This window comes from Diorhabda sublineata, chromosome 10, assembly GCF_026230105.1.
Source record: "Diorhabda sublineata isolate icDioSubl1.1 chromosome 10, icDioSubl1.1, whole genome shotgun sequence".
NCBI classification, from domain to species: Eukaryota; Metazoa; Arthropoda; class Insecta; order Coleoptera; family Chrysomelidae; genus Diorhabda; species Diorhabda sublineata.
Window position 1 is genome coordinate 15,990,611 of NC_079483.1, and position 26,255 is coordinate 16,016,865.

The 26,255-nt window shown below is 31.1% G+C and overlaps 2 protein-coding genes across 9 annotated transcripts; one reads left to right on the forward strand and one right to left on the reverse strand.

Moving 5' to 3' along the window:
* Positions 1-286: 286 nt before the first annotated feature.
* On the forward strand, positions 287-18,102 carry LOC130449294 (zinc finger RNA-binding protein). Of its 5 annotated transcripts, none has more exons than XM_056787015.1 (16): positions 287-392; positions 660-853; positions 1,029-1,171; positions 3,246-3,396; positions 3,817-4,024; positions 4,876-5,030; positions 6,137-6,423; positions 6,632-6,814; positions 7,864-8,028; positions 9,183-9,427; positions 9,487-9,791; positions 14,855-14,946; positions 15,732-15,827; positions 17,058-17,312; positions 17,436-17,538; positions 17,817-18,102. In XM_056787015.1, the coding sequence occupies exons 1-16, from the start codon at positions 343-345 to the stop codon at positions 17,849-17,851; spliced, it is 2,667 nt and encodes an 888-aa protein (XP_056642993.1). In that variant the 5' UTR covers positions 287-342; the 3' UTR covers positions 17,852-18,102. The 5 variants fall into 5 exon arrangements, with proteins under 5 accessions (XP_056642993.1, XP_056642994.1, XP_056642995.1 ...); XM_056787016.1 differs by having other exon boundaries at positions 9,192-9,427; XM_056787017.1 differs by having other exon boundaries at positions 3,844-4,024.
* Positions 18,103-18,215: 113 nt separating this feature from the next.
* Positions 18,216-25,980, reverse strand: LOC130449295 (zinc finger protein 436-like). 4 transcript variants are annotated; one of them, XM_056787022.1, is made up of 8 exons: positions 25,642-25,918; positions 25,420-25,587; positions 24,324-24,627; positions 22,925-23,094; positions 21,933-22,645; positions 20,515-20,706; positions 20,116-20,406; positions 18,216-19,648 (listed from the first exon to the last, which is right to left on the reverse strand). In XM_056787022.1, exons 3-8 carry the CDS (start codon positions 24,526-24,528, stop codon positions 19,333-19,335), a joined length of 1,887 nt encoding a protein of 628 aa, XP_056643000.1. In that variant the 5' UTR covers positions 24,529-24,627; positions 25,420-25,587; positions 25,642-25,918; the 3' UTR covers positions 18,216-19,332. The 4 variants fall into 4 exon arrangements, with proteins under 4 accessions (XP_056643000.1, XP_056642999.1, XP_056643001.1 ...); XM_056787021.1 differs by lacking the exon at positions 25,420-25,587 and having other exon boundaries at positions 25,642-25,980; XM_056787023.1 differs by having other exon boundaries at positions 24,324-25,587; positions 25,642-25,941.
* Between the last annotated feature and the right edge of the window lie 275 nt (positions 25,981-26,255).

Consider the following 26,255-nt stretch of genomic DNA (forward strand, 5'->3'; position numbering starts at 1 on the left):
TTGGCTACATTGGATAAAACCATAGATATGCTCTGTCTATTATTAATTCAATAGTGGCATTGACAGAATTATAATCAGTTCTTTTATGATTATAAAATGATTTTGTCTACTATTCCAATACTTATTTCTTAGTAACAATAAAGTACCGAAAAAAGCCAAAAAATAAGATGAAAGCTTTGTATCTAATAGTATGTAACATAAAAGACCATCCAGGCTAATTCGAAAGAAATTGAAATGACACATTAATTGACATATGACAGCTTCTTCCTTTTCCATTACGCAAGCGTATTACTCATTATTGTATTTTCCGTGGTTCGATTTGTAGTATACGTGAATGTGATTATGGCCACTAATAATTATTTCGGATTTACACACGGAGGAACGCAATATGGGTAAGTTAAATTATACTAAAATGTTGTTTATTTATTTCAAAGTTTTGATATATATTTCACCTAGCTTTCAATCCAATGAAAACTAAAAAACGTAAAATTTATTTGAAACCGGCGTCCTTGATTGCCAAACTTTCTGTCATCATCTTCAATCAATATTTGCCTCCATCTTGCAAATTTTTTTCTTGGCGATTAATTATATTTATGTTTATATTGAAATTAAGTTATTGTTTATGTTTTCATTGTTGTGTAATGAATTTTGTGTTAAAGCGCAACTACTGGCGCTTATCAGGCGGGACAAGCTGGTTATGCTGTAGCCACGCCAGCTACAGCTGCCGCAGCAACTTACGGTACCCAGAGAGCTACAGGCTACGACACTGCCTACCAAGCTGCTGCAGCTGCTTCTCAAGGGACTTATGCTGCTGTAGGAACTGGTGCAACACCTGCATATGAATATGGATATGGTAAGTAAGTTTGCTAATCTAGCTTAGTGTTCTATTTATCATAATTGATATTTTTTGATATACAAACTTTGTTTACATCACAATCAAATTTCAATCTGATTATTCAATATAAAGTTAATTTGAAAAAAGTTGAAGTATTAAATTATGACTATGATTTTTATTTGATTTGTTTTAGGACAAACAGCAGCAACAGGTTATGCAAGTGGATATGATCAAACTGCTGCAGCAGCTGCTGCTGCCGCTGCTGTAGCCAAACCTGCCACTTATGCTACAACATACACTCAAAGAGCTACCACACAGCAGGCACAACAAGTAGCTGTAAGTATAAAGTATCTATTTTAGGGATAATCTGTTCATAAATTTATAATATATAAAAAAAACCTGAACCAGATACAAACATAATAAAAGAATTTCTTTTACAATTCTGGAAATTAGTACTACTTATTTGTTGTTTTACAATTGTACAATTTAAGCAACTAATCGAGCATGTTTAAAATTGTTGTCTTTGAGATTTATGTGTCAAACACAGTTAGATTTACATTTGTGTTTTTGAAATGGAATCACAACTGGACTGCTCAAAACAATATATTTTTATATGCACAAACAAATTTGAAATATACATTATTACTTAATGAAGAACACTATGAAAGGATGAAAGAAGATAATCTATAGTAAAAAGTATAGTGTAATTCCATAGTCAGAGGCGAATTTGAAGATTTGTCGCCCCTCACGACAACACTGATTAGGTGGGTGACGACCGCAAAGCGGCAACACTAATCTTGTAATAATAAAATTAAGATCAAATGGGTTTTTATCATAAAAGATCATATGTTACAACATTAATCAATTGGCAATTGAATGAAAAAAAAAACATAAAAAAAAGTTGGAAAATTTATGTTGGATTGGGAATAATCAAATTTGTCACACAAGTGTACAGTAGCCTTGGAAAGCAAACCAGTGTGGACTGGAGCATTGTCATGATCTAAGCACACATATCGGCTGATTTTGGCACACCTTTTTTCTATAATTTCTTGATAGAACCAGGAATCAAATACAACTATAAATGGTCAAACAAAAGGATTCTCTTGCAGTTCCAAAATATCGAAGCCACAACTTTATTGGTGCTTTTCATGAGTTTTGCTTTTTTTGATACATGCTCTCTCTTCTGATGCCACTTCATGGAATCTCTTTTTGATGTCAGATCATAAAAGACCATAGTTTCATCACACATTACAATTGTTCGGATCACATCCTAATCCTTAAGGCAAAGCTCTAAAAAACACTAGAACCATTCTACCAACACTGCTTTTGTACTTTGCTGAGAATTGAAGACACTTGCCTTGCACTGATTTTTGTCATATTTAAACGTTTTGGATAACCCGTAAGTTCTTTCGTTTTAAGGCGCCGATCAATTGGAACAATTTCTTACACTAATTTAATGTTTTCTGGGGTATTCACCATCACAGGACCTCTCGCATGTGGGTAATCTTCTAATGATCCTTTTCCTCAGTGAAACAACTTTTTAATTGTTGAAAATGAACAGAAGTCACTCTAAACAGCCTTCAGTCTGTTTTTTATTTGTGTTGGTATTAGTCCTTCTCCAGTCAAAAATTTTAAAACAGACTGAAACTCAATTTGAGACATTTTTCAAAACAACTTTATTGAGTGTTCGTTAGAGCTCTATTACAATAAAATGGATTGAAGTAGCAACTTTATGGAAACTTGTTGAGACTTGTCACTGACATGTGCATAAATATTTTTGTACATACATCTGATATGTTGATGTAACATATTGCAAAGCTCAGTTCTGCCTGAAGACTAATGAGTGTATAACACACTGAAGCTAATGAAGTGCTTCACAGAACCAATTAGCAATCTTTTTTGAAATTAAGAAGACCATTTATTCACGAGAAAATAAATATTTCAGTGTGAATTTAATGTAATTTGAATCTTTTCAGTTTTCATAATATTTACTTCAGATAGATCTCAAATTCTCAATACTCTTTTATTCATTTATTACAATGCAAATCACATTATTGTAGAAATTTATTTTATACAGTGTTTTTTACAGAAAACTTCTCCAGATGTTTAATTATGTTGAAAGGAACATGCACGAATAGTTTTTCAGAGATTTTTTTTCATGTACAGAATACCGTTTATAACCCATTTTTTTTATTATATGAAAAGGCACATCACTTTGTTTGGCTGGATTTTTTGGAGATAAGATTTTTTTTTTTCTAGAAATAATGTTCCCAAATTTGCTATTCTCTCACTAGAATAAGTAAAGTTGGTTATGAAATTTGAATAACTCTTTTTCGAATTCAATATTGTTATCAATCAAAATAATTATTTGATAACTCTTGATTTGAATTTAGTTTCTTATTAATTTTAGACAGCCGCCGTTGCAGCTGCGGCTGCTGCTAAACAGCCTACACAATATACAGCTACATACCAACCTACTGTGACAGCATATCAAACTAATTATGCTCAACCTGCTGCACAAACTACTATAGCAGCACAACCTACAACTCAAGCCAAACAACGTAAGTGTGTTTTTGCTAAATCATTTCTAAAACTTTTAAGCATTAAATAAACTCTCATTTTTTTCAATTACTAATTTGAAGGATCATGCATTCTTAAAGAGATGCTTTGTTTTGTTTTCTTCCTTTTCATATGGAGGAATGGAATGAGGATAATATGATTATGTCAAGGAATTGTATGTCATTAATAATTCTAATGATATATGCTTCTAGTGGTTTTTATTTGGTTCATTTATTATGTGCGCAAATTTTTGAAAACTCACTCTAACATAACTACATTCATAGTAACATGCTAAACATAATATTGGTGGCAAATTTAAGAAAAAATACATTTGAAGAATTATTTATTGTTTCAAATTTTAAAAATGCTTGTTCCTTCATTAAACCATTATTCCAATCCTCAACATTGTTGATCTACCTTAGAGGCTAATTCTACAACAACATATTCAGGATATGATGCTGCACTTTATTCAGCAGCGACAATGTATGTAGCCCAACAATCTGGGGGCGCCCAACAGAAAACTGGAGCGTGGCAAAATTACAAAAAAGCAGGAATAGGAGCTAAAAGTATTCGTCCCAAGGCACCGCCAAAACCTCAACAATTACATTATTGTGATGTGTGCAAAATTAGGTAAAAATTTATTTTCAATTTTAATTAATTGTACTCTTTTTAAATCATTATAAAATTCGTGCTTAAAAGTATTTGGTTACCTAAAAAAATGTTATTTATATAAGTATAACTGATTTACTAATAATTTTATTGCATTCAATAAAACAGAGAGATAGAGCAAATACAATGAATCAGCACAAACCACATTTAAAGCTAGAAAACAACAAAAAAACTCATGCTGTCAGTTTGGTGGGATTACAAAAGTGTTGTCTTTTTTGAGCTGCTTCCACGGAACTAAATGATCAATTCTAATGTTTACTGTTAACAATTAATGAAACTGGATCAAGCAATTAAAGAAAAACGACCAGAATTGTCAAATCAGAAATGTTTAGTGTTTCACCATGATATTGGAAGGCCTCACACATCTTTGGCAACTTGTAGGAAACCATTGGAGTTTAGTTAGGAAATGATCCACATCCCCCATACAGCCTTGATCTGGCACCATCTGATTACGATTTATTTCGAAGTTTGCTGAATTCTTTGAATGGTCAAACTTTCAAAAATTACGACTATTTTCAATCATACCTGGTTTTTTGCTGATAAGACCAGAAATTTTATGAGCGCGGAATCATGAAGCTGAAAGAAAAATGGCATAAGGTCATTGAGCAAAATGGAAAATATATAATTAATTGTTAAAAAAAGTGTTTTAGTTTATACTACCAAATCGAAATTTGTCGTCAACCCTATATATGTATTATGATCGTGATTTATAAAAGAGCTCAGTTTTTTTGCTCTCCTTAAAAGTTGTCATTTTTGACTCTTATGTGTTGTTAGAACTTAAAAGATGATATCTAAATATTGTTATATTTCAGTTGTGCTGGGCCTCAAACATATAGGGAACATTTAGAAGGTCAAAAACATAAGAAACGTGAAGCAGCCACCAAAATGGCCGCTTCTGTAGCAGTAACTAGCCAAAATCGCGCAGGAAATTCATTAAGGTGTCAGTTGTGTGATGTTACTTGTACAGGTATGTCAAATTTATGTATTTGCAAGAAAAATCTTGTGTTAGATAAAATGGAAAACGTATTTTCAAAATAATATTGTCACCTATAAGAAGAAAGATATTTTGGTTACACTGTGCTTGTTAATGATTGTAAGTGTATCGAAATGTGTTTATTTTGAAATTTATTTGCATATAGTAACAAAATCAAATTAAAAGGCTTAATTCAGAATATAATCATGAATTGCATAATTGAAAGGCAGAAAAACATGCAAAATATTTATTCACTGATTTTGTTTATAATATAGTTTCTACATTTAATTTTAATATTGTAAGACATCCAAAAGAATCAATATTTTGAATAATTTGAAACTATAATATTTTGCTAGTAGGAAAAAAAACGGAAATTTAATATCTAAATAACGAATAGCATTTTGTGTTGAAGCATAATTTGCTTGTTTTATCATTTTCAACATAAAACTATGATCCCAGTAGTTGATAGAATTTTCAACAGCCAATACATCCTTCTAGCATCTAATGTTATATGTGTAAGGTTCAAAAAAGTTCAAAACACTAAAATTTTACTGTTAAATAATAAATTTTGATAGAACAAGAGATTTTTTCTTAATGAATATGTCACAATAATTGGACAATAATCCTCCAAACTGGTCTGTTCTTTATCAATGTTCCCCATTTTCTCATATTCATTGTAAGTTTTAGTGAATTTGATTAGTCCATCTGATATGGGGTCTGCCTCTGCTGCTGATCTTAGGCAATTGTCGTCCATCCATGAACAGATATTTTATTATTATGTAAAATTTTCTGACAAAACTATTTTGGTGTCACAGTTTCGGGCTAAAAAAGTTCTGGAATAAAATAATGTATTATATGCTCATAAAACAATAACTATGCAGAGTTAGTGACAAGAAATAGCAAGCATTAAAAGGCCCGATAGTCTGTAATTGTAGGGAATTGTATTGGTTGCGCAAAATTGTTTAAAAATCTATTAGTTTCATGTGATATAAGAACTACTTGAAAACATGATGCTTTGTTATAACAACTCAACAAACTCAAGCCTGTTGCATTTTTTACATCTCAAGCTCTAAATCTAAAATTTAGAAACATTTTTACAGGTAATGACGCATACGCCGCCCATATACGTGGAGCTAAACATCAAAAAGTAGTTCTACTTCACACCAAACTTGGTAAACCAATACCACCTCAAGAACCCGAAGTTATAGGTGGAGCCAAAAAATCAGTTTCTTCAACACCGAAAATTAATTTTGTTGCCTCTGGAGGTTTGGGAGTGAATTCTGGAAATGGAGAAACTATTAAAGAAGAGGAAGAAGAAACGCCAGAACCGGACATTCAACCTGTTGGTCAAGATTATATTGAAGAAATTAAAAGTGACGATGGAAAGGTAAATCATACTTTTGATTACTTATAATATTGTTACGGTTTTTGTTATTCATATTAAAATGATTTGTTAATAGATTTACCATAATATATATATATATATATATATATATATATATATATATATATATATATATATATATATATATATATATACATTTATGTTCATTTCCCCAATTTTTCCTAAATATTAAATTATTTTTCAATTTTAGGTAATTAGTTTTAATTGTAAACTATGCGAATGCCGGTTTAATGATCCGAATGCTAAAGAAATGCACATGAAAGGCAGAAGACACAGATTACAGTATAAAAAGAAAGTAAATCCAGATCTTGTAGTTGATGTTAAACCTTCCCTCAGACAAAGAAAAATTCAAGAAGAGAAAATGAGGAGAGCTGTAAGTACATTTATTTTATGTTCATTACTTGAACGTTTTGAGGACAATGTTTATTTAAATATGTAAAAAAAATCTTTTACATTTTTTTGAATAGAGTTTAAAATAACGTTTAATTGACAGTAGTTCCTGTTGTTAAACTTTACAATGTTTTACGACATTTTAGAATTGTCATAAATTAAAATTGACTATCTTCACCCTTTATTTTTCAAGTTGGATAAAATATTGGTTTTGCAAAGTCATACATCACGTCAAATTAAAACAAATAATATTTGTAAATAATTTAATACATTGGTACTATGTATATTTTTATTGCAAATTTCATATATATGTTTACTATTCTACCTTTTCTCTCATATTTTCTATTCCTTTGTCATAACTTGCAACCCCCATTCTTTTACTATCATTATATTCTTTGTCTTCTATAATCCATTGAATAGGCTAGTGGTTTCAGAACTTTAAGGTATCACAACTCGGTTAAAAATATTTGATCATATGGCTCCTCCTTTCCATTTCATAAAATACTGCAACACAAAAATTTTTAGTACCAAAAAAATTATTAAGAAAAAACGAAAAATATTTTATTACTACCGTTTAATAAGTTGGATGTGCTTGCCTATTAGCACGAATCTTATCAAATTTTGGTGATTTTTGGTGAGATAGCTACACAAAGCTTCTTTTTCACAACCAAACGAGCAGAATGCATGTGCACCAATCCTGGCTATTTGTGCTGCCATTAGACAGATTGGAAAACGCTGGAATAAGCAGTTTCTACTTCTGATTAATAAAAGTGTTATAGTTATTTCTTGTTACTCTCCATTTGTACTTATATTTACAAATATATTTCTTAGTGTCATAACTTCTTTTATATTACATTTCTAATTTTTCTGTTATAACATCTTTTACATTTTTGACTTTTTTTAACACTTGATTAATGCATTTCAAACACATAAATATACAGATTCTTAATGACAATTATTCTGGTTACACATGTAAAATTTTTGACATAGAGTAGTGATAAAACTTTTATTCATTTTACTATTTTAAATAAGGCATTAAGAGAAGAATTTTGGGCACGTCGTCATTATCCTGATATCAATGAAGGTTTGTATTGGGATGATCATAGAAGATATGAAGATGAATATATGTCAATGGTAGGGCATGGAAATATGGGTCCTTATCAAAGAATGAGGCCATTTCCCGGAGGACAAGCACCTGTAAGTATCTACAAAATGTTTAATAATTTCATTTTCCTTTAGAGAATTTGCTTTCACTACATTTAGGAAGTAAAGACATACAACAAACAGAACATAAAGTTCGGCGACCTGTCTGTGCCTCTAAGCATTTTTAGACAATCTGAGCTGTCAATTGATATGGTCACGTCACAAATACCATGTATTAATTGGTTTTCTACATGGACGGTTTGAGAACCAAGCTTGCTATCCCAGTGGATTCAAAATCCTATATTTTGAAGACGGAATGATATGCCATTGATATCAATTCTATCAGCCCCTTCAAGAACTTAACTCTTATAAAAATAAATTGAGTCCAAGCTTGTATGGAAACACACTGTCTCTGAACTCACTGGGAACTGAGAAGACATAAGCTATATAGCCCCAGGCGGGTAACTCAGTCTGCAAAGTCGTTGCTACCTGCTTGGTAAAAAGCCCGGGGTACACATTAACAATAATAAAGGGGTTAGTGAGTTATATTCACGGTTTACTATGTGACTGTTTAAATTTGAATTACCAGATCTCTTTGAGGCTCATGATTATTGAATTAAAATTTAATTTTTACATATTTTTAGGAATCAGTGAATATGAAATAATTTTGTTATGATTTTATAATAATGTGACATTTATGTTTTATACTGTTAGAATGACTAAGATATACTCTCAAAAACACATCAAAAACAGCAGATGGAACTGGAATAGAAGTGTGCGGGCGCAGAACCAAACACTCTGAAAGCCTAGGCAGCGCACCAAGAACTTTTAAATCTATGCATTTGAAAATGTGTTCAGTCTATGAAACTATGGCTGACTGCTTTTTTACTGACCAGAGAGGCCTCGATCTATTTGGGCAACTGAGAAGTTTGTTTTTCACTCTCAATATATCATTACTTGCAAGCTTACTGGTATTTCTAGAGACAACAAAGTTAATGCTATTTTCGGCATTAGGATTTGATTCCAATACTTTTGCAAAATTTCAAAACAATTACCCAAAACCTGAGAAAATTATATGCTTTATTCTTCCATATGATTCCTTATCTATTGGTTTTTAAGTTTATCTCGATCAGATCTACAGTTTTATAATATGTAGTGATTTCAATGAAATTTTGCTTGTATAGATAAGACTCCGTTTTGTATTCTAGTATTTTCAGGGTGGATTACCACGTAGGACAGAATCTAGTGATGACAAACACGTAATGGCCCGACACGCTGAAATTTATCCTAAAGATGAAGAACTCCAAGCTATACAGCGCATTGTTTCTCACACCGAAAGGGCTCTTAAAATAGTGTCCGATCTATTGGGTGACGGAAAAGGTGCTAAAACTGAAGTCAAAACTGAGGAAAAATCAGAACATCAACAAAAAGAAGATGGTCGCGACAATCAACTGTAAGTTATATTCATTACATTTTATCTTCTATAATTCCAATATTTTGCTATTGTTTCAGATTTTCCTTTCAACAGGGCGATCAAAATCGTATTCTGAAAGGCGTTATGCGTGTTGGTCATCTCGCTAAAGGTCTTCTTTTGCGTGGTGACACAAACGTCGAATTGGTCGTACTGTGCGCCGACAAACCTACTCTTACACTCTTAAAGAAAGTAGTGGAACATTTACCAACAGCATTAAAGCAAGTGGCGAAAGAACAATCTTATACTGTTGCAATCAACGCCTCTGAAGCCGGTTTGATTATTGCAGGAGACAACTTAACGGTTCTGGTACAATTCACGAGTCCAATTATTAGGGAACAGCAAGGTAAACAGGTTTGATCAACTGAGAAGTGAGTGTATGAGTGTACAGTACTGTACAGGGTTTAAGCTGGTTTTCCTATACATATTTGTTTCCTGTTTGTATTGTCAATTTATATTTCTCTCAAACATTCTATGGAATATAGAAGGAATCAGATTAATATAAGACAGAGACATGTTTTAGTTGCAAACTATAAAAACTGGTAAAATACGAATTATTCAAAACTGTTATAAAATAAAGAAATAACTGTAATTAATAGAAAATTCATTGTTACTGATTGTTTAATTCATATGTTCATGAGAAAAATGTTTTTCTATTGCAAGCAAAAGAAAACTTTCTTCTACCTATATCAAAGGATATGAAGACATTAATTAAGTTATCTATAAATAGGTTTTTCATTTGTCATATTGATTGTTGAGACCTATTCAGTTTCCTTGTATCTTACCAAAGTGATTGCTTGTCTCAGTTGGAGGTAGTTACTAAGTATTTGTAGGAGCTCCTTTAACTCTTGATTAGCTCTATAAGAATTTTATGTTGGAGATTTTTCTTGTGTTCGAATTTTAATAATTTTTGTTTTTCTCCCAATTGTTCAATTACTAGAAATTTTAAGCAGATTATATCGCTGGGAGCTACTTATGTTATATTTACCAGTTTTTCTATTTGGCAACGAAAATTGATATAAACATAATTGTCAATTTTAGTTTTTTTAGTTCACAACTTATTTTTGTAAAATGTCTAAACCATATATTCGTCATAAGTTGATTTGTAATTCTTTTTTAAATTATACAGATAATTCCTAATGTTTATAGAGGAAGTTTTACAAACAAAAACTCGCTAGATGTAAATGTGTCATAAACCTCAGACCCTATGGGCGCATTTTCCCAGGGGGCGTACGGCCGAGAAAAAAATATTTAAGAAGTATCTAGAAATGAAATAAATAACCATACTTAACATCATGTACCATAGGGAGTTCATGTTTGTGGGCCTGAAATTTGAAGCAGCTGCAGCAGGACTAATGACCATGCTTTGTTGCGGGAATGCTATAAGGGTTGCATCACTGCGTTAAATCTAGAACCAAGAAAATTCCTCAAAAAATGATAAAATTGCATTCTGGAGTGGTGTTTGATCAATATATAAAACTGATATAATTTTTCAATAAAGATGTGGTGGTTATTAACCCTGAAGGTCATAAAAAGTCAATACAAACTCAGTTAAACTTACACAAAGGACAAGATTAATAGAAATCAAAATTACGTTCATATTATTAAACATAAAAAAGGTAGTTATTGTACATTTAGGAACTTATGTAAATGTTATTATAAAACACAATATGTATAATTAAACAAACCGCGAATTGTTCACTATAAGTCTCATAAAAGAAAATTATTGGGCTTAGGGGCGTCAAAATGTGCTACGCGAGCTATGTACTTTATTGAATACCTAAAATTTCATTATTGAAATTTGAATTTCATGCATGAACTTTTGTAATGTTGGCATAGATAAAGAGGTTCTAATTTTTCTAATTGATGAAAACAAGTCTACTGGTTCAAATAAACTTGCTCAAAAAATAGATACAAACATCTTTCTCTCATTTCATAACAAAATTCCTCTTTCACTGATATACTTGACAGCTCTGATATCACTTCTCTTTTCATCATCTCTCCCATCTATGATTGTGTGACAATTTTTCCAGATATTATTCAAGCTTATAAGTTCGCTAGCTTCGTATATATCAAATAGATAATTTATTAATTACATCGCAGTTTTCTTTCCAAAAAAACTTCTCAAATAAATATCTGGTACATCTAAGGATTCGCTTGTATGTTCGCCAATATTTAGAAATCTTTTCAGCATTCCAAAATTCAATCCCACAATGGAGGTAGAAGCAAATTTTTTGGTTGTAAATGTTTGGGAAACTGCTCAGTTTTCACACAAATTCTTTTGTTTTATTTTTATAAAGTGGCAGTTCAAATGGTATCAATGTAGATGGTTACTTCAACAGAAAAGAAGATAGTTCAAAATGTAAGTTTGGTATAACTAGTAGATCTGTTAAATGCCATTATGAAAGAATTCGTAGTATATATTTTACCAGATTTTGAAATTTATGAGACATTCCCACATCTAGCGGTATTAGAATATCCTAAAAAACAGATATTAAAGCTCATATTCTATAAAACTATTATGTAATTTCGATATGATCAATAGGTATTTTGAAAAGAATGGAATAAGCTGGTCTTATTGTGTGGGTGTCTGTAGAAATCAATGGCAGGAAAATTTTCTGGTTTCGTGGCATGGATGAAGAAGATCAACGATAAAATTCAATGGACTCATTGTTGTATCCTTATTCAATATGTAAGCATAATCCTTCAAGAGTTATCTACAACTTTAAGTGATGCTGTGAAAATTGTGAACATTATAAAATCGCGTGCTGCAAATTGCCGTCTATTTACTACGCTTTGGGAGGATTTTGGAAGTTTCCACGTTTTTCTACTACTTCACACATAAATTAGATGGCTTTCCCACAGTAAAGTTAAGACGCGTTTGTTTGAATTGAAGTTCAAAAATTTTTTATTGATCATCCGTTTCATTTGTCTTCTTGTATATCCGATGTTCTTTGGCGGCAAGTTTGCTTATTTAGCTGACATTTTTTGTAAACTGAATGAATTATTTATGTCTTTAAAAGGCGAGAGCGTCACCATTTTCAGTGTACATGATGTTAAAAAAGATTAATTTTTGGATTTAATGCCTGCAGATGTATGAGTATGGATGTTTAGATTCTGTCAGCACTTTTTTATCAGAAAATTCAATTAAACTTAACGAAAACATTAAAAGGAGTATATGAGAACTATCTTCGATTAACTTTTGATGACTATTTTCCCAACAGATGTAATATATCTGTCTCAAATAACTGGATACTTAATCCATTTCAAGGTAATGTAAGATCAGAAAATTCTCTGAATATACTGGAAAAAGAAAAACTCTAGAGTTATTTTGTGACAGTTCTCTAGAAGCAATTTTTAAAGATGTTTTCTGGGTTAGTATACAAAATTAATATCCTTTTCTGTCAAAAAAGCCGTCGACCATTTTGCACAACATATCTATGCGGGAAAGGATTTTCAATATATTATCTGAAAGTTAAATACGGAAACAGGTTAAATGCAGAACCAGATCTAAGACTGAAATTGTCAGATATTGAGACTAACTTTGAATTGCTTCATTCTATGAAACAGCCACAAATATCCCAGTAAGAGTTTTTCCAAATGTATTGGCTTGGATTGAATAGTTATGTAACTAATATGTGACTAGACGAGGGGATGTCATTGTAGGTTTTTTATATATTTATTGTATCATTGAAATTTAATAGGACTAGTTTAAAATTAATTTAATGTTTGCAATTGTGAAATATTAACTTTCAGTTGAATTAACTAGATAAATTGTGATATATGTCAAAATTTTCCACATGACTAAAATTACTACCGAGACGACACAATACCACCGATATTAATAAAGTTGAATTAAATATTGATACGTGTTAGTTTTAAAATAAATTTTGAATAGTTTATCAATCATCAATAGGATCCAATTCAAAAACCAAACAAAAAATCTAAAATAAGTTTTAACTTACTCCTAATGCGTTTCTACCTTTACAGGCGTAAGACTCGATGGAGTTATAATTGTGTGGGCTCTTTTTATAACTCGTTTTTCTCCTGCCACTTTTATTCTATCAAGCTCCTTCTAGGTTTTTGTTTTTGTAAGTTCGTGCTTCACGTATCTTAATCGAGTTTGTTTTATTTCAAGTTCAATTTTTCATATATTTTTAAGTTTGAGTCCAAAGTTTTCTCATCTTTTTGCCATTATTACTTGTCATCTACATAATAGTATCTTCTAAATTTTAAAATCTTCTATTTTCCAGTTCGACTTTATACTGTTTTATTTCTTTTTATTCCTTCATATAACACTTTGGTAAATAATAATAGGCTTAGTAACCATCCTCACTTGACTCGTTTTATTGTTTCTAAAATATTTGATACCTCTCAACTAAATCTGACATAACTTTTTGCCTGTTTATTATATAGAGTTCTTATTCTGTTAATCATTTTTTCTTCTATTCCTCTGTCTCCTAGGATGTAGGATCTTCTATATGTCATTTCTATTTACTGATTAATGATCTATCAAAAACAAAGGTTTGTCTTCGTTTTCTCTTTTTACCTTTTCGGCTATTTGTCTAATTATGAAATTTCCCTATGAGAAAGCAAGCAAGCAAGCTGGAATAAACAAAGGCAATCAATTGTTTTATAAATGCCTTTTGAATATAAAAGTTTTGGAAAATAATTCACCAACATTGTTCTTCTTTTTGCGTTTCAAATAGTTTAAAAACTAGTTTGTTCGCTTGAAATAAGTCATTTGAAATTTAGACATAAACTGAATAATTTATGTTTCTAGCATCTAATTTTTATATAAAATAAAATTCTAAGTTAATGCAACTGAACGTTAATGGCCAAGATTTTATTGATAAAAATTGTAAAAACCAAAAAATATTGTAAAAATATGATAAGCTTAGTATTACAAATACTTAGTTTTAAGACCATACAGCTTAAACCTTGATTATTGCTAATAAATATTGGACTTTTTTACAGTTTTAACCAACAGTCAGTATCAGTCACTGGAAAATGTGGTGAATTTTACATGAAAATTACAGTTCGACTGATACCAAACGAAGAATGTCTCATCTAGCATAGAAACGATCAGATAAACGTTTAATCCTTATGTAAATGGAACGGCATTAGGCTCAAATTGTCTCATCTTGAAGAATGATATTTTGTTTATAGATATAATTTTTTTTATATGATACCTAATCATATTGTGGAAGTTAGTCCAATACTTATAAACTGTACTGTGCTTTATGCTTGTTTTAGTGGTGATTTTAGGTGGTGTGGGACTTAAGGATTTTTGACCAACCAGCTCATCGCCGCCATACAGCCTGGGCCCCATACCCTTATTTGGTGCCCTGGCTTTTAGTGGCGATGGTGAGCTAGCGATGGTCAAACACCCTTTTTCTTGATGTCTAGAAGCTGCGAGCGGTGGGTTCGACCGGGATGTTCTCTCACGCGGCAAGTGTCTCCAGGCGCTGGCAGCCCTCAGACATACCAAATGGTTCCAGGTTTGTGTCTTCTCTCACACCGTGTATTGCACTTTGGCTTATTAAAAAGAAAATAAAAAAAAGAAAGTATAAATGACACGAAAACGGAAACCGATTTGTTCTTATCGAAATACTAAAATGACGATGTGAGTTTTTTAAATTAATTGTTAAGTAGGGAATCGAAGTTTTTATCATCTTTATTATAAAGTATAGTATTGGCTCACTTCTATTCCCTTATCCGTTGAAAAAATAAAATTTTTATCACTGCAGCTTACAAAGATATTATTAGAAATTGAAAACGTCACATCTCATAAAATGAATTTAGGATTAACTTAAAAGGGTTCTACTTTACGTTTGAAGGTTCGTGGGGAAGGAGGGTTAATGTCACATATTCCAAAATCTGAGTAAAGTAAAAAATTCAAGACATTTCTGGCGGACAAATTACCTAAAAAACTCAACTCGATAACAAATAATTTTATTATTAAGATATCACTGGGAAATGGGAATTTGAAAGCATAGTTTTTTTCCTAAGAGCACGTGGAAATTGATTTGTACTTACTTGGATTAGTTGGAAAGTGAACTTCTATATCAGTCTTCCTCGCCACCCTCCATTTTTAATTACCTATTTTTTTTATTAAGTTATTAAATAACCTGTTTTTTAAATTAGTCAGTTCTAGTTTTTAATGTCATTAGATTAGGAATCTTTCAAATTATAACTGTATTTTTGGTTTGCTAAAATAGCTTAGTAGAACCCTTACTAATCAATTTCGATATATTAGAAAATGCTAACGTTTTCATGATTACAGGCAAGAGCTTTGGGTCTACATTCGTGCGTTATCATCATCCGTATCCTAAGAGATTTATGTCAAAGAGTTCCTACATGGTCACCATTGTCCCCATGGGTAAGTAGAAATTATTCATTTTATTCCATAAATAAAAAATGTCAATTTTATGATGTTCGTATATTTTTAAAAGCCTTATTTTGAACTAACTACAGAATTAGCTATCTAGGTACATATCAAATTTGAAAATTTTTTCATTTAACTACACATGAAAATTTCAATTGCCTCCTAATGTTCAAAAACAGCGCTATCTGTAGAATAAACTATGGCACAGACTAAAAATAACACCGAACACAATAAATCACATTATCTACTGAACAGCAAACAATACTAAATGCTGAATGTCCGGTGTTCGGTCGGTTATGCATCTGCGCATCCATAAGCGCAAATTATTTATATTACCGTACTTTCCTTTCTAAGTAAAGGCTTGGCAACATCGAAGAGGGACTCGCAATGGTAAGAGATCCATGGTTACGCGACGATTTCCCTTCGAATTCTGATTTAGACCATGCGGCAGTCGTGCAGCGTTGCCAGTCTATTTAGCACTTGCATTTCTATATTAAAAATACCGAACAATCGTAAAAAACGCCACTGTCACATAAATGGGATGGGCCTAAGAGAGAAGGAAATTATTGCGGACTTTGTCATTTATGACGCGTCTGGCCTTTTCTTACCTGATTTATACTTTACCAGTCACTGCAAGATAATATAAGATTCATAAAATCAAAAATATTACAATGGACAGTTACCATTAAAATTACAATTCTGATTTTACTTAGACAAAAATAGACAAAGAAGAATAGAAGTGATAAAAGATAATGAGAAAAGCTAATGTCCTCAGCAAATCGTGAAAAAACACTAGAAGAATAATCCACCTCAATAAATGGATGAACCTCACCATTAGCCATAATCAGCAAGGATTTAACGGCTTTATGATTTTACCCAATAGAATTTCAATTATTTATTCCAGAAATCAAGTTCTATAACTTTTTCTTTAATATTTTGACGTTTTTTATTCTCTAGAAACACGGTAGGTATATTCGATTACTGTGTAATTATTTACACAAACGCCAAGTTACATTGGAACAAAGAGTAACATAACCAGTTGAAGTTGAACCAACCTCATTACAATATGATCTGGGGCAAATTCTGAGGCATTCAAATTTTTCTAGTGGATTGTTTTTCATAGGTTTCTATTTGTGATAGTACACAAATTTTATCTCTAAAAATGTCATTGATGCAAAACTAAAACTTACGAAGTATAAACATTATTATCGAAATATATTTTAGGCTATGGAATTGCTTGCCGAAAAAGTTATTTCATCAGTTCCTGGTCAATCGCAGTTGTCGCCTGGAGACGCGCTAAGAAGAGTTATGGAAGCAGTGGCTAGTGGTTTACTGTTACCTGGTGGTCCTGGCTTGGCAGATCCTTGTGAAAAAGACAATCCAGATGCGTCTGGTGCTTTGAATGCACAACAAAGAGAAGATTTGACGTGTTCTGCACAGTACGCCTTACGATTAATAGCATATAGGCAGATATTCAAGGTAAGTTATCTCGCCCTTATATATTTGTTGAGGAGTTGAGGAGAGGCATTATAACATAGTGATTCTATCTTGGAACACATGATACTTTCCACAGTATAATTAATGGTACTTTTTGTTTGCAAGGTATTGGGAATGGATCCTTTACCAGCCCCTCAAAAAGCATTTCGTCGGGATAGATCTATACGTAAACGGCGCCGTTCTGGAGGTGAACAGGATGGTTCAGAAAGTAAGTCAGATTTGTGATACAAGCATTAATGACAGTGAAATTGTGACTATATTTTGATCAATATTAGCATTTGGAATAAATATTGAAAAATGAGAAACATATACTAAGAAACAAAATACTGTGAGGAAAATTTGCGGTAATTTCTCTCAGCAGACTTATTTTTCTCAGAATTTTATTAGAAGAAAAAAATGTGTTTCATTTTGAATACTCTTTTTGTGAAAACATTCACTATACAAGCTAAGTTTTATTGATTAATAATTATTTTTACTTCATTTCAGGTGATAGTGGTAAAATGGTGAAGATGCAGATGTAAAATAGTCCAAATAATTTAAATTATTTTTAAAAGTTCTAAGTATTTTAATGTATAGGCATTTTGTTTACATAACTAATGGAGTTTGTGATTTATTTTTGTTTTTTTTATATACATATAGTTTTTCCTTGTATGTTTAAAAATTTCTCTATAAAAGTATGTATGGAAGTCATTTTTAAATAGTTTGAATTTGACAGAATGTTGTATCTAGAGTTTGAGAACTACCCGTTCTAAAATGAATATTATTTCACAAATATACTTGTCTCATTTCTCCTTATCCATTCTCAATTTCATACGTTTTTTCACTTCATTTCAACTTCATAGATTGTGGTAAATCAAAAAACGTTGAGCCCATAGGCCTGTCGTGCCCCACTTAGAACTACCCCAAAGTTTAATAAACTTGAAAACGCTAATCAGGCGACTTTGCATAAACGTTTTGACATCAATAAGAAAACTATAAAGTTTGCTCATGTCTCTGATTCCGCACATGTGAATGCTGGGCAAACACCAATGAGGTGATCTGCAATTTCTTCCTCCTCCAAGCACTGGCTGCATTCTGGATCGGTCAGTGATGCCTACATCATGGTGGTGGTGTCTTAATGACCTTGTCTGCTTAGAAGATCAGTCATATTTCGTGTCTATTCAAATCAAGTAGTTGATTGGTATTGCAGGCACCAAAATAAACTAGACTTTGCAGCCACCCCTCACTCGACTGTTACAGCAGCTCTGCTGTCGAGTGGATTTAAATTACATTGGTCGGACGAAACCGTTGTACAACCCCAACGGAATCATTCGGTGGTAGCGGAAGAGAAATTTGTTAAATCGACGGTGTTCTGTTATCAAACGTCAAATTGTAACCTTTCTTAAGAGAAAAATGATTGAATTCATTTATGAAAATAAGAAAAATGAATTGGAACTGCATGAATTATTCTCTATAATTTTATTTTGAATTATAATGACTATTTTTATAAATATATGAAAATGGGTGAGTGATTAATACACCTCTTAATTCTTTGTAAAGGAACTAGACAAAGTACCTCCGCGTTTACTATTTAATGTAACACTTGTTAGGTTCGATAAAAGCAACCAAAATAGCCTCTGTTTTGAAAATATACTTGTGAATGAACAAATGAAAAACAAAAAAGTCGAGAGCGAACGCTCAACATGTTCCCGATAGGTAGTAGTAGCGCTAGTTCGCAAATTCAACTTAATTATTAATTGATTTGTGAAAATTTGCAGATTATAATGGCAGCAGCTATGCATATGTTTAGATAAACAAGTTTAAAGTTTGAGATGATTCTCTTGATATTTTTATGACACTACTGCTAAGTTTAGGTATCATCAGCTATGCTATACTGAAAGAATTTCAAAAAACAAAGTTGGAAGAGTAATGCTGCTTTTTAAGTTAAATATCTACCCACATATTACAAATATAACACTTATATTACTAGTAATCTTTTTTAATTTAAATACTTCTGTAATTTTCATAATCGGTGCTGTGACAAGAGTACATCTACATCCTTATGTGTCTTCATATGTTTATTGAGGTAAGATTTTTCAAGAAAACCTTTATCACAAATAGGACAAACATGACATCTATTTCCGACGTGAATTCTCTCATGAACTTGTAAATTATAAATGGAATTGAAAGCTTTTCCACAAAAACTACATATGTAAGGCTTCACTCCACTGTGTATAGTTAAATGCTTTTTCAAAGTTGTCCTATAAGAAAACAATTTGGAACAAATAGGACATTGGTAAGATTTGTTTGTAGAAACATTCCGATGCTTCAACATATGTCTAAAAATAAAAAAAAACTATAATTACATAATTTTTATAGTTGTACAAATATCGAAAATATTGGTACCTACCGGTCCACAAATTATCTGGAAAGTGTAACAAATTAAAAATGAAATTAGTAAGCTACATCCGCACAAAAAAAAGTTGGAAGAATATTGGCAATCCTAATTACAATAATTGAAGTTAGCAAGAAATAACTCAGGAATATAAATACGTGTAGAAATCAGATTTTCTAGTGGATATGCTTATTAACCAGTTTATATTGGGATTGATAATATTAGCCACTATGGTTACAATTGTTTAAATAATACAAATTTTGTATCAAATAACAAACAGCAATGATGTATATCTAAACAAAACCAATAATTAAAAACCATAATTGCAGATAATGTAGCTGACTAATTTAACTTTTATCTGGTCAGTTGTTGGGCGATATTTGACAAATTAATAATAAAATTCTCACTTACGTGTAAATATTTGTGACATGTAATCCACACACTGTACATAACGCTTTCAAGTTTTCCCTAGGATGTTTCGATGCTTTATGGTAATTTATATTTTTAAATGTTAAGTTACAAATCGGGCAGTAACCTGGATTGTTTTTTCCATTAAAATGAACTTTATGAATATGTAATAGACGCGTTCTTGAATTTAAGAATACTTTGAAACAGTATTTACATTTATAAACACCGTACTGATGACAAACGTGTTCCACTAGTTGTTCTTTATTTGAAAATCCCTCACCGCAATATTTACACCTAAAAAAATTGGAAATAATTATATTTTATTTATACTTGATACATTTTACAACATACTTTGTACGGTTTTTACAAAAATGTTTAAATAAATTGATGCAGTATATTTACCGTTTATATCTGTATTTTGTAGAGTAAGTCCGATTTTCCGTGTGGACAGTCATATGGCGAGAAAGATGTCTGGGATTTGAAAAGCCTTTTCCACATTCAATGCATTTGTGAGGTAGTTCTCCATCTTCATGGGTCAACAAATGACACTCATAGTTGGATTTGATAACAAAACCTTTATTACATTTTTCGCACCTACAAATAATTATTTTAATCTAAAAGGTTTTATTGTAACTACACCAAGTGTCAATAATTTGTACTCTTTAGTTATTCCAACCAGATATGGATCAACGACCTATGTAAATCTCGAAGTAACCATTGTGTTAGTATATAGCAAAAAAAAAACAAAATTTGGTTATTTGAATTTTTCACATAAGTTTTGTGGTTTTGTGAAAAAAGTGTGAATACAAAAGTTGTAAAATTACCTATAATTTTTCCATAGCACTTGTAGTTTTACCGCAAATCGAAATAAACAATTTTTTACCCTTAAAAGCTCCCCCTTTTATTTTCCAGATTTCTTGTAATAAAATACCATTTCAACGTAACTTCTGAAGAGCCGATTTCTCTTTTAATTTACTTTCAATTTACTTTATACAACGTCAAGTATATATAACGCCTTTCAGAGTAATGTATAAGTCGACAGAATACATGGTTATTACATAGGATGTCCCAAATTTCCATAAGATTTGTTTAAATTAGAAGTATGTGAGTGAACATTGCGCCCCCGTATAATGAGAATGTGGAATTTTGAAGGATTATAGAGTAATTCTTTCTGAATCGATAGAGCTATACAATGAAGTACTATTTTTGACAGCTACAGGAAAATTAGTAGGTTTTTAAAAAATGCCATATTACAAGAGATTTTTTCTATTGAAGTTCGAAGTTTAAAATATTTATTTTATAGAATTCAATTGGTTTATAAATCCAACAAAAAGAGTAGTATATATGAAATAACCTGTTGTGATTGCGACGGAAAGTATATTGGGCAGACTAAGAGATCCGTTATTGTTCAGTTTAAAGAGCTCATAGTTCATTTAAATTATGGATGGTCGGAAAATAAGGTAATAATGTAAAATTGTTGAAAAATGTATCTAATAATAAATTGTTGGATGAATTTGAAAGCATTGAAATTCATAATGTAAAAACAGCTTAAATAGGGACAAATGGCTAATTTCTTACATCTCACTCTATAGTTTAGTAGTCAAGGAATGGATGTGAAGATTCCCGCCAAGAAGGTTTTAGTTTACCTTTACTCTCTGAAGATTATAACTTGGTTATCGAAACGCGCGTTATGGTGTAAACAGTGTATTCAGTATGAATATCGCCAACGGTTCCAGAAATTCCAACTTAGTCTGGTGGTATTTGTTACATTCGCTGAATGAGTTTTATTGCCAAATGAAATAATATAGTCGGCTACTCACCTAAAGGGAAAAGTTTTATTGTGAACCAACATGTGAGATAACAAATAACTTTTCTTTTTAAAGCTACGATGGCATTTTTCACATTTGAATCGATCGTGTGTTAAATGATGATGAACGTGTAATATAAATTCTGTAGCTTTAAACTCGTACTTGCAAATCGGACATTCATGTAATTTTTCGCCTTCTCCACTTAATAATCCTTGAATGTGACGTGCAGGTGCGTAGAATCGAATTTTCGACGACACTTTTGGAATATTCAAATACTTTTCCAAAGTTTTATGAGATTTAACGTGAGGTATTAGTTTCGACATGGACATTTTAGTCCAACATATCGGGCAAGTGTGAAGTATGTTCATCTTTTTTTTAACTTCATGTCTAAGTATTTTTCTTCTGGTAGGTGACCGAATTTTAACAAAATTTGGAAAATCTTCAGATTTTTGAGTTAATACGTTAGTATTATCTGTATTAGTATCATTTGTTTCTAATTGCTTAAATAAACATTCTCCATGTTTTGAAGGATCCTTTTTTGAATAATCATGTTCATGCCATGAGGAAGTTGAAACAGACGGTTTACTTGTCTCAAATGTTCCATTTGCGAAGATATTTAAGATAGATGCAGCTCTGTTAAAAGCATACTTAAATGTTATGAATGATTTTAAGTAGTTTTGACATTGCGTACATATTTTATGTGGAAGATTGTCCGATATATCAACCTAAAACGAAAATTTTAATTTCTATAGTACAACAATTTGTTCAGATTCGTGAATGTTTGAACTTGTTCAGAGCATAAGGGTGAAGTATTAAGTTTCTCAGTTTATGTGCATAGCTAATTAAGGGTAACTTAAATCTTTTGAATAAGTACCAACTTTGTTTTTTTTTAACAAATGCAAGAACTTCTATTAACTCTCGATTAAGTTGCTGACCATTATTAATTAAATAAGTATTTTAAGCTTAAAAATAGATAGAAGTAATGTTTTCATATTTCAACTTACTGTATCACATACAATTGATTTGAGCGCTTCTAAAATACTCATTTGATGAATATTTCTGTTTTCAAAGACAATCTGTTCCTCCAGTGATATTAAACTGTCAGATTTTTGTAAGCAAACTCTACAAATATTTTGAATATCTGTTAAGTCTATTAGATGGTTAGATTCTGTACCTAAAAAGTAAAATACATCTATAATTCATAAACATTTTACTGCTTTTTACTTTTTCACGTACAGAATTGGAAAATATTTTGCAAAACATAGGAATTTCTATACAAAATCTTCAACAAACTGATTTCCTATCTACCAGTAGAAATTTCAATGTTATATGGGATTCATACTCCACACTAAAAGAGTATAGTAGCAATGTGCGTGAGGATTTTTCTTTCTGGCTTTTGTTGTCATTTGCATTTACACCATGAGCAGAGATATATACAAAAAGACAAAAGAAAATAGGTTAATTAAAATATTTTGGTGATGGAAAATCAAAATAAACATTTAGATACAGATCCATGTTTTTGAAACAATGTAAATATCCCCAAAAAATTCAAGTTGCGATTTCATAAGCCCTTTCTGAATTTATAGAAATCAACTGGAAACTAAATATTTGGGACAGAATCAATTATATCATTCTTCATGTTAATTTTGAGATTTAGTTTCAGGTTATTGATACTAATTTGTTCCAATTCTAAGAAGTAGGGTACTGGGAATGCAATGGAAGGGTTGAGTTTATTATAGTACATTGTGTTTGAGTTTTAAAAGTTCAAAATAAATATAGTACTAAATTTGGAAAAGAGTATTATATATGAAATAAGCTGTGGTGATTGTGAAGGGAAGTATATTGGGCAGACAAAGAGACCTGTTAATGTACAGTTTAAAGAACACATAGCTCACGCAGCCTGTCATAATCATGACATAAATATTAATAATGTAAAATTGTTAAAAAATGTATCTAAAATAAATATTTTTATGCATTTTGAAAGCATTGAAATTACTAATGTAAGAGTAGCTTAAATAGGGATAAAGGGCCAATTTCTTACATCCCTCTCTATAGTTTAGTAGTCAAGGAATAAATGGGAAGATTTCTGCCAAGAAATTAATTTTCGCGGGAGAAGGTTAATGGTGAGAAAATTTAGTATAAAGTAGGTAATTCAAGTTAATAGATTTTAGTTTACCTTTAGACTCTGAAGACGATAACGTGGTTATCGAATCGCGCTTCAGACAGTGTAATAATGAGTGCTGATAGAGTGGTAGTAAAAACAGTGTGCAGGTATAGTGTGTATGTGCAGTATACAATAAGCAGGTCGAGAAATAGAAGAAGCATTAGTATATCTGAGAGCTACTATAAAGTCATATAGGTACATATGAAAAATCAAAAGTTGAAAAATAAATTCAAACTTACTTATAATATACTCTCCATTACATTTTGAATCAGAAAATACTGGAATTTTGTTCAACAGACGTTTTAAAAGTTGATTTTCTTTGTATAAATAGATGTATTTTGATTCTAGGGAAGAATCTACTTGTTCTACATCATCACTTGCATCACCATCAATTACTTTACTTGGTATGTCAATCATTTTTTCTATATCATCATCATACTCCATTTTTACATCAACATATTCAACTTCTACATTGAGATATTGAATTTTAATTTCTTCCAACCTTTATCCACTTTTTAAATTGGCATTGAAAGATGTTGATAGCTAGATTGTAATTAATTAAAAAATTAATATATTAAAATAAATAAACGTCATTTATTGGTACAACGCATCAGCTAAGGTCTTTTAGTATATAGTACTCAAATCATAAAATAGAATTAATATTAATAAAAGCAACTTAAGTGTGTACAGAAATAAAAAACAATAACAACAAAACATACCAAAACGAGAACCAATGCTAATTTATGGTTGTGAATCCTAGGTGCTAACCAACAAAGTGAAGCAAAAAATAACAAAATGTGAAATGAAATAATGAGAAAAATAGCGCAGGTGAAAACACTTGATGAAATAAAGATATACACAATTAGACTCGAATTAAACATAGTGAATACAGTGCAACAAATTGAACAACAAAAATTGAGATGGTTTGAACACATAGTGAGAATGAAGGACAGAACAGTTGAGTTTATATGGGAAACTGAAACCAACAAAAAGAAGAGGCAGGCCCAGAAAAAATAGCAAAAGAACTGGAAAAAAGAGTACTTCACCTATACACCTATGGTAGAAGAGATTGCAGATAAGTAAGTAGTTTTTCACCCATGTGTATTGTATAATTAATCAAAGCTGTATATTTTATCTTAAATTTGATTGTCCAATTTCAATTTAAGTTTAAGACATTTCAGTTTAAAATAACTATTATCTTAATTATAATTTTCATGTTTCCTAGCACTGTATGTTTTAAAAAAATAAACCAATTTATTCTTCTGGCATCAAAACTTTTGTTTATGAAATATTGAGTAATAAACTATGAATCAATTAATAAAATTGTTCACTTACCTCATAAAATCTTCAGAAACAAAAATAATAAATCAAAATACATACTAGTTTGAATGATTATAGAAATAAACAATACCGCATTTGAATTGGAAGTTTTCAAGTAAATGACCCGTTTTAGGGAATATCATGTGTATTACTTTAAATATTGAACATATTCCAAAAGTTTCTCTAGGTATAAAAAGAAGTTATAGTTTCAAAAAACTGGATTTTCTCAATACGTACTTGGTAAATGCAATGTCGGGATTGTTTTGTATCAGGAGCAATACAGTCATTCGCAAAATGTTTTGGGGATTGGAAAAAAGTTTTTCATTAGACGCATTGGTCACCCATTTACGAAATATTTCTGGTTTTGATATAGGAAACCGATATTTCCTAGATTCAGAAACACTACAACCGGGTACACAACAGTTCTTTGCATTTATTAGTCAATAAAAATGAGAAAATATAAAAGTTCACTATTAATGAAAACATCTAAATACCAAAGAAAAAATATACAAGAAGCAAATATAGGTTATAATTTATAAAGATGTAAACATTTCATTACACTTGCATGGAACATAAAAATCAGACCAAAGATATAGCTTCGTTCGCGGTAGATAATTTGGATACATTCCGAATGTATTCTGCAAATCTTCTGGACGTGTCAAAAGCGCATACTGACTGAAGGTTTATTTTTGATATTTGTGAGTATAAAGTCAACCACCACGTTTTTTAAATACAATTACGTAGAAAACCGGATAGGTTGGAGGTTATTTCGTTACATATCACAGAAAGGATGAATGAACATGCGCCAGATTAAAAGTCTGCACCAATGAGGATATATTGGACGTATTCAG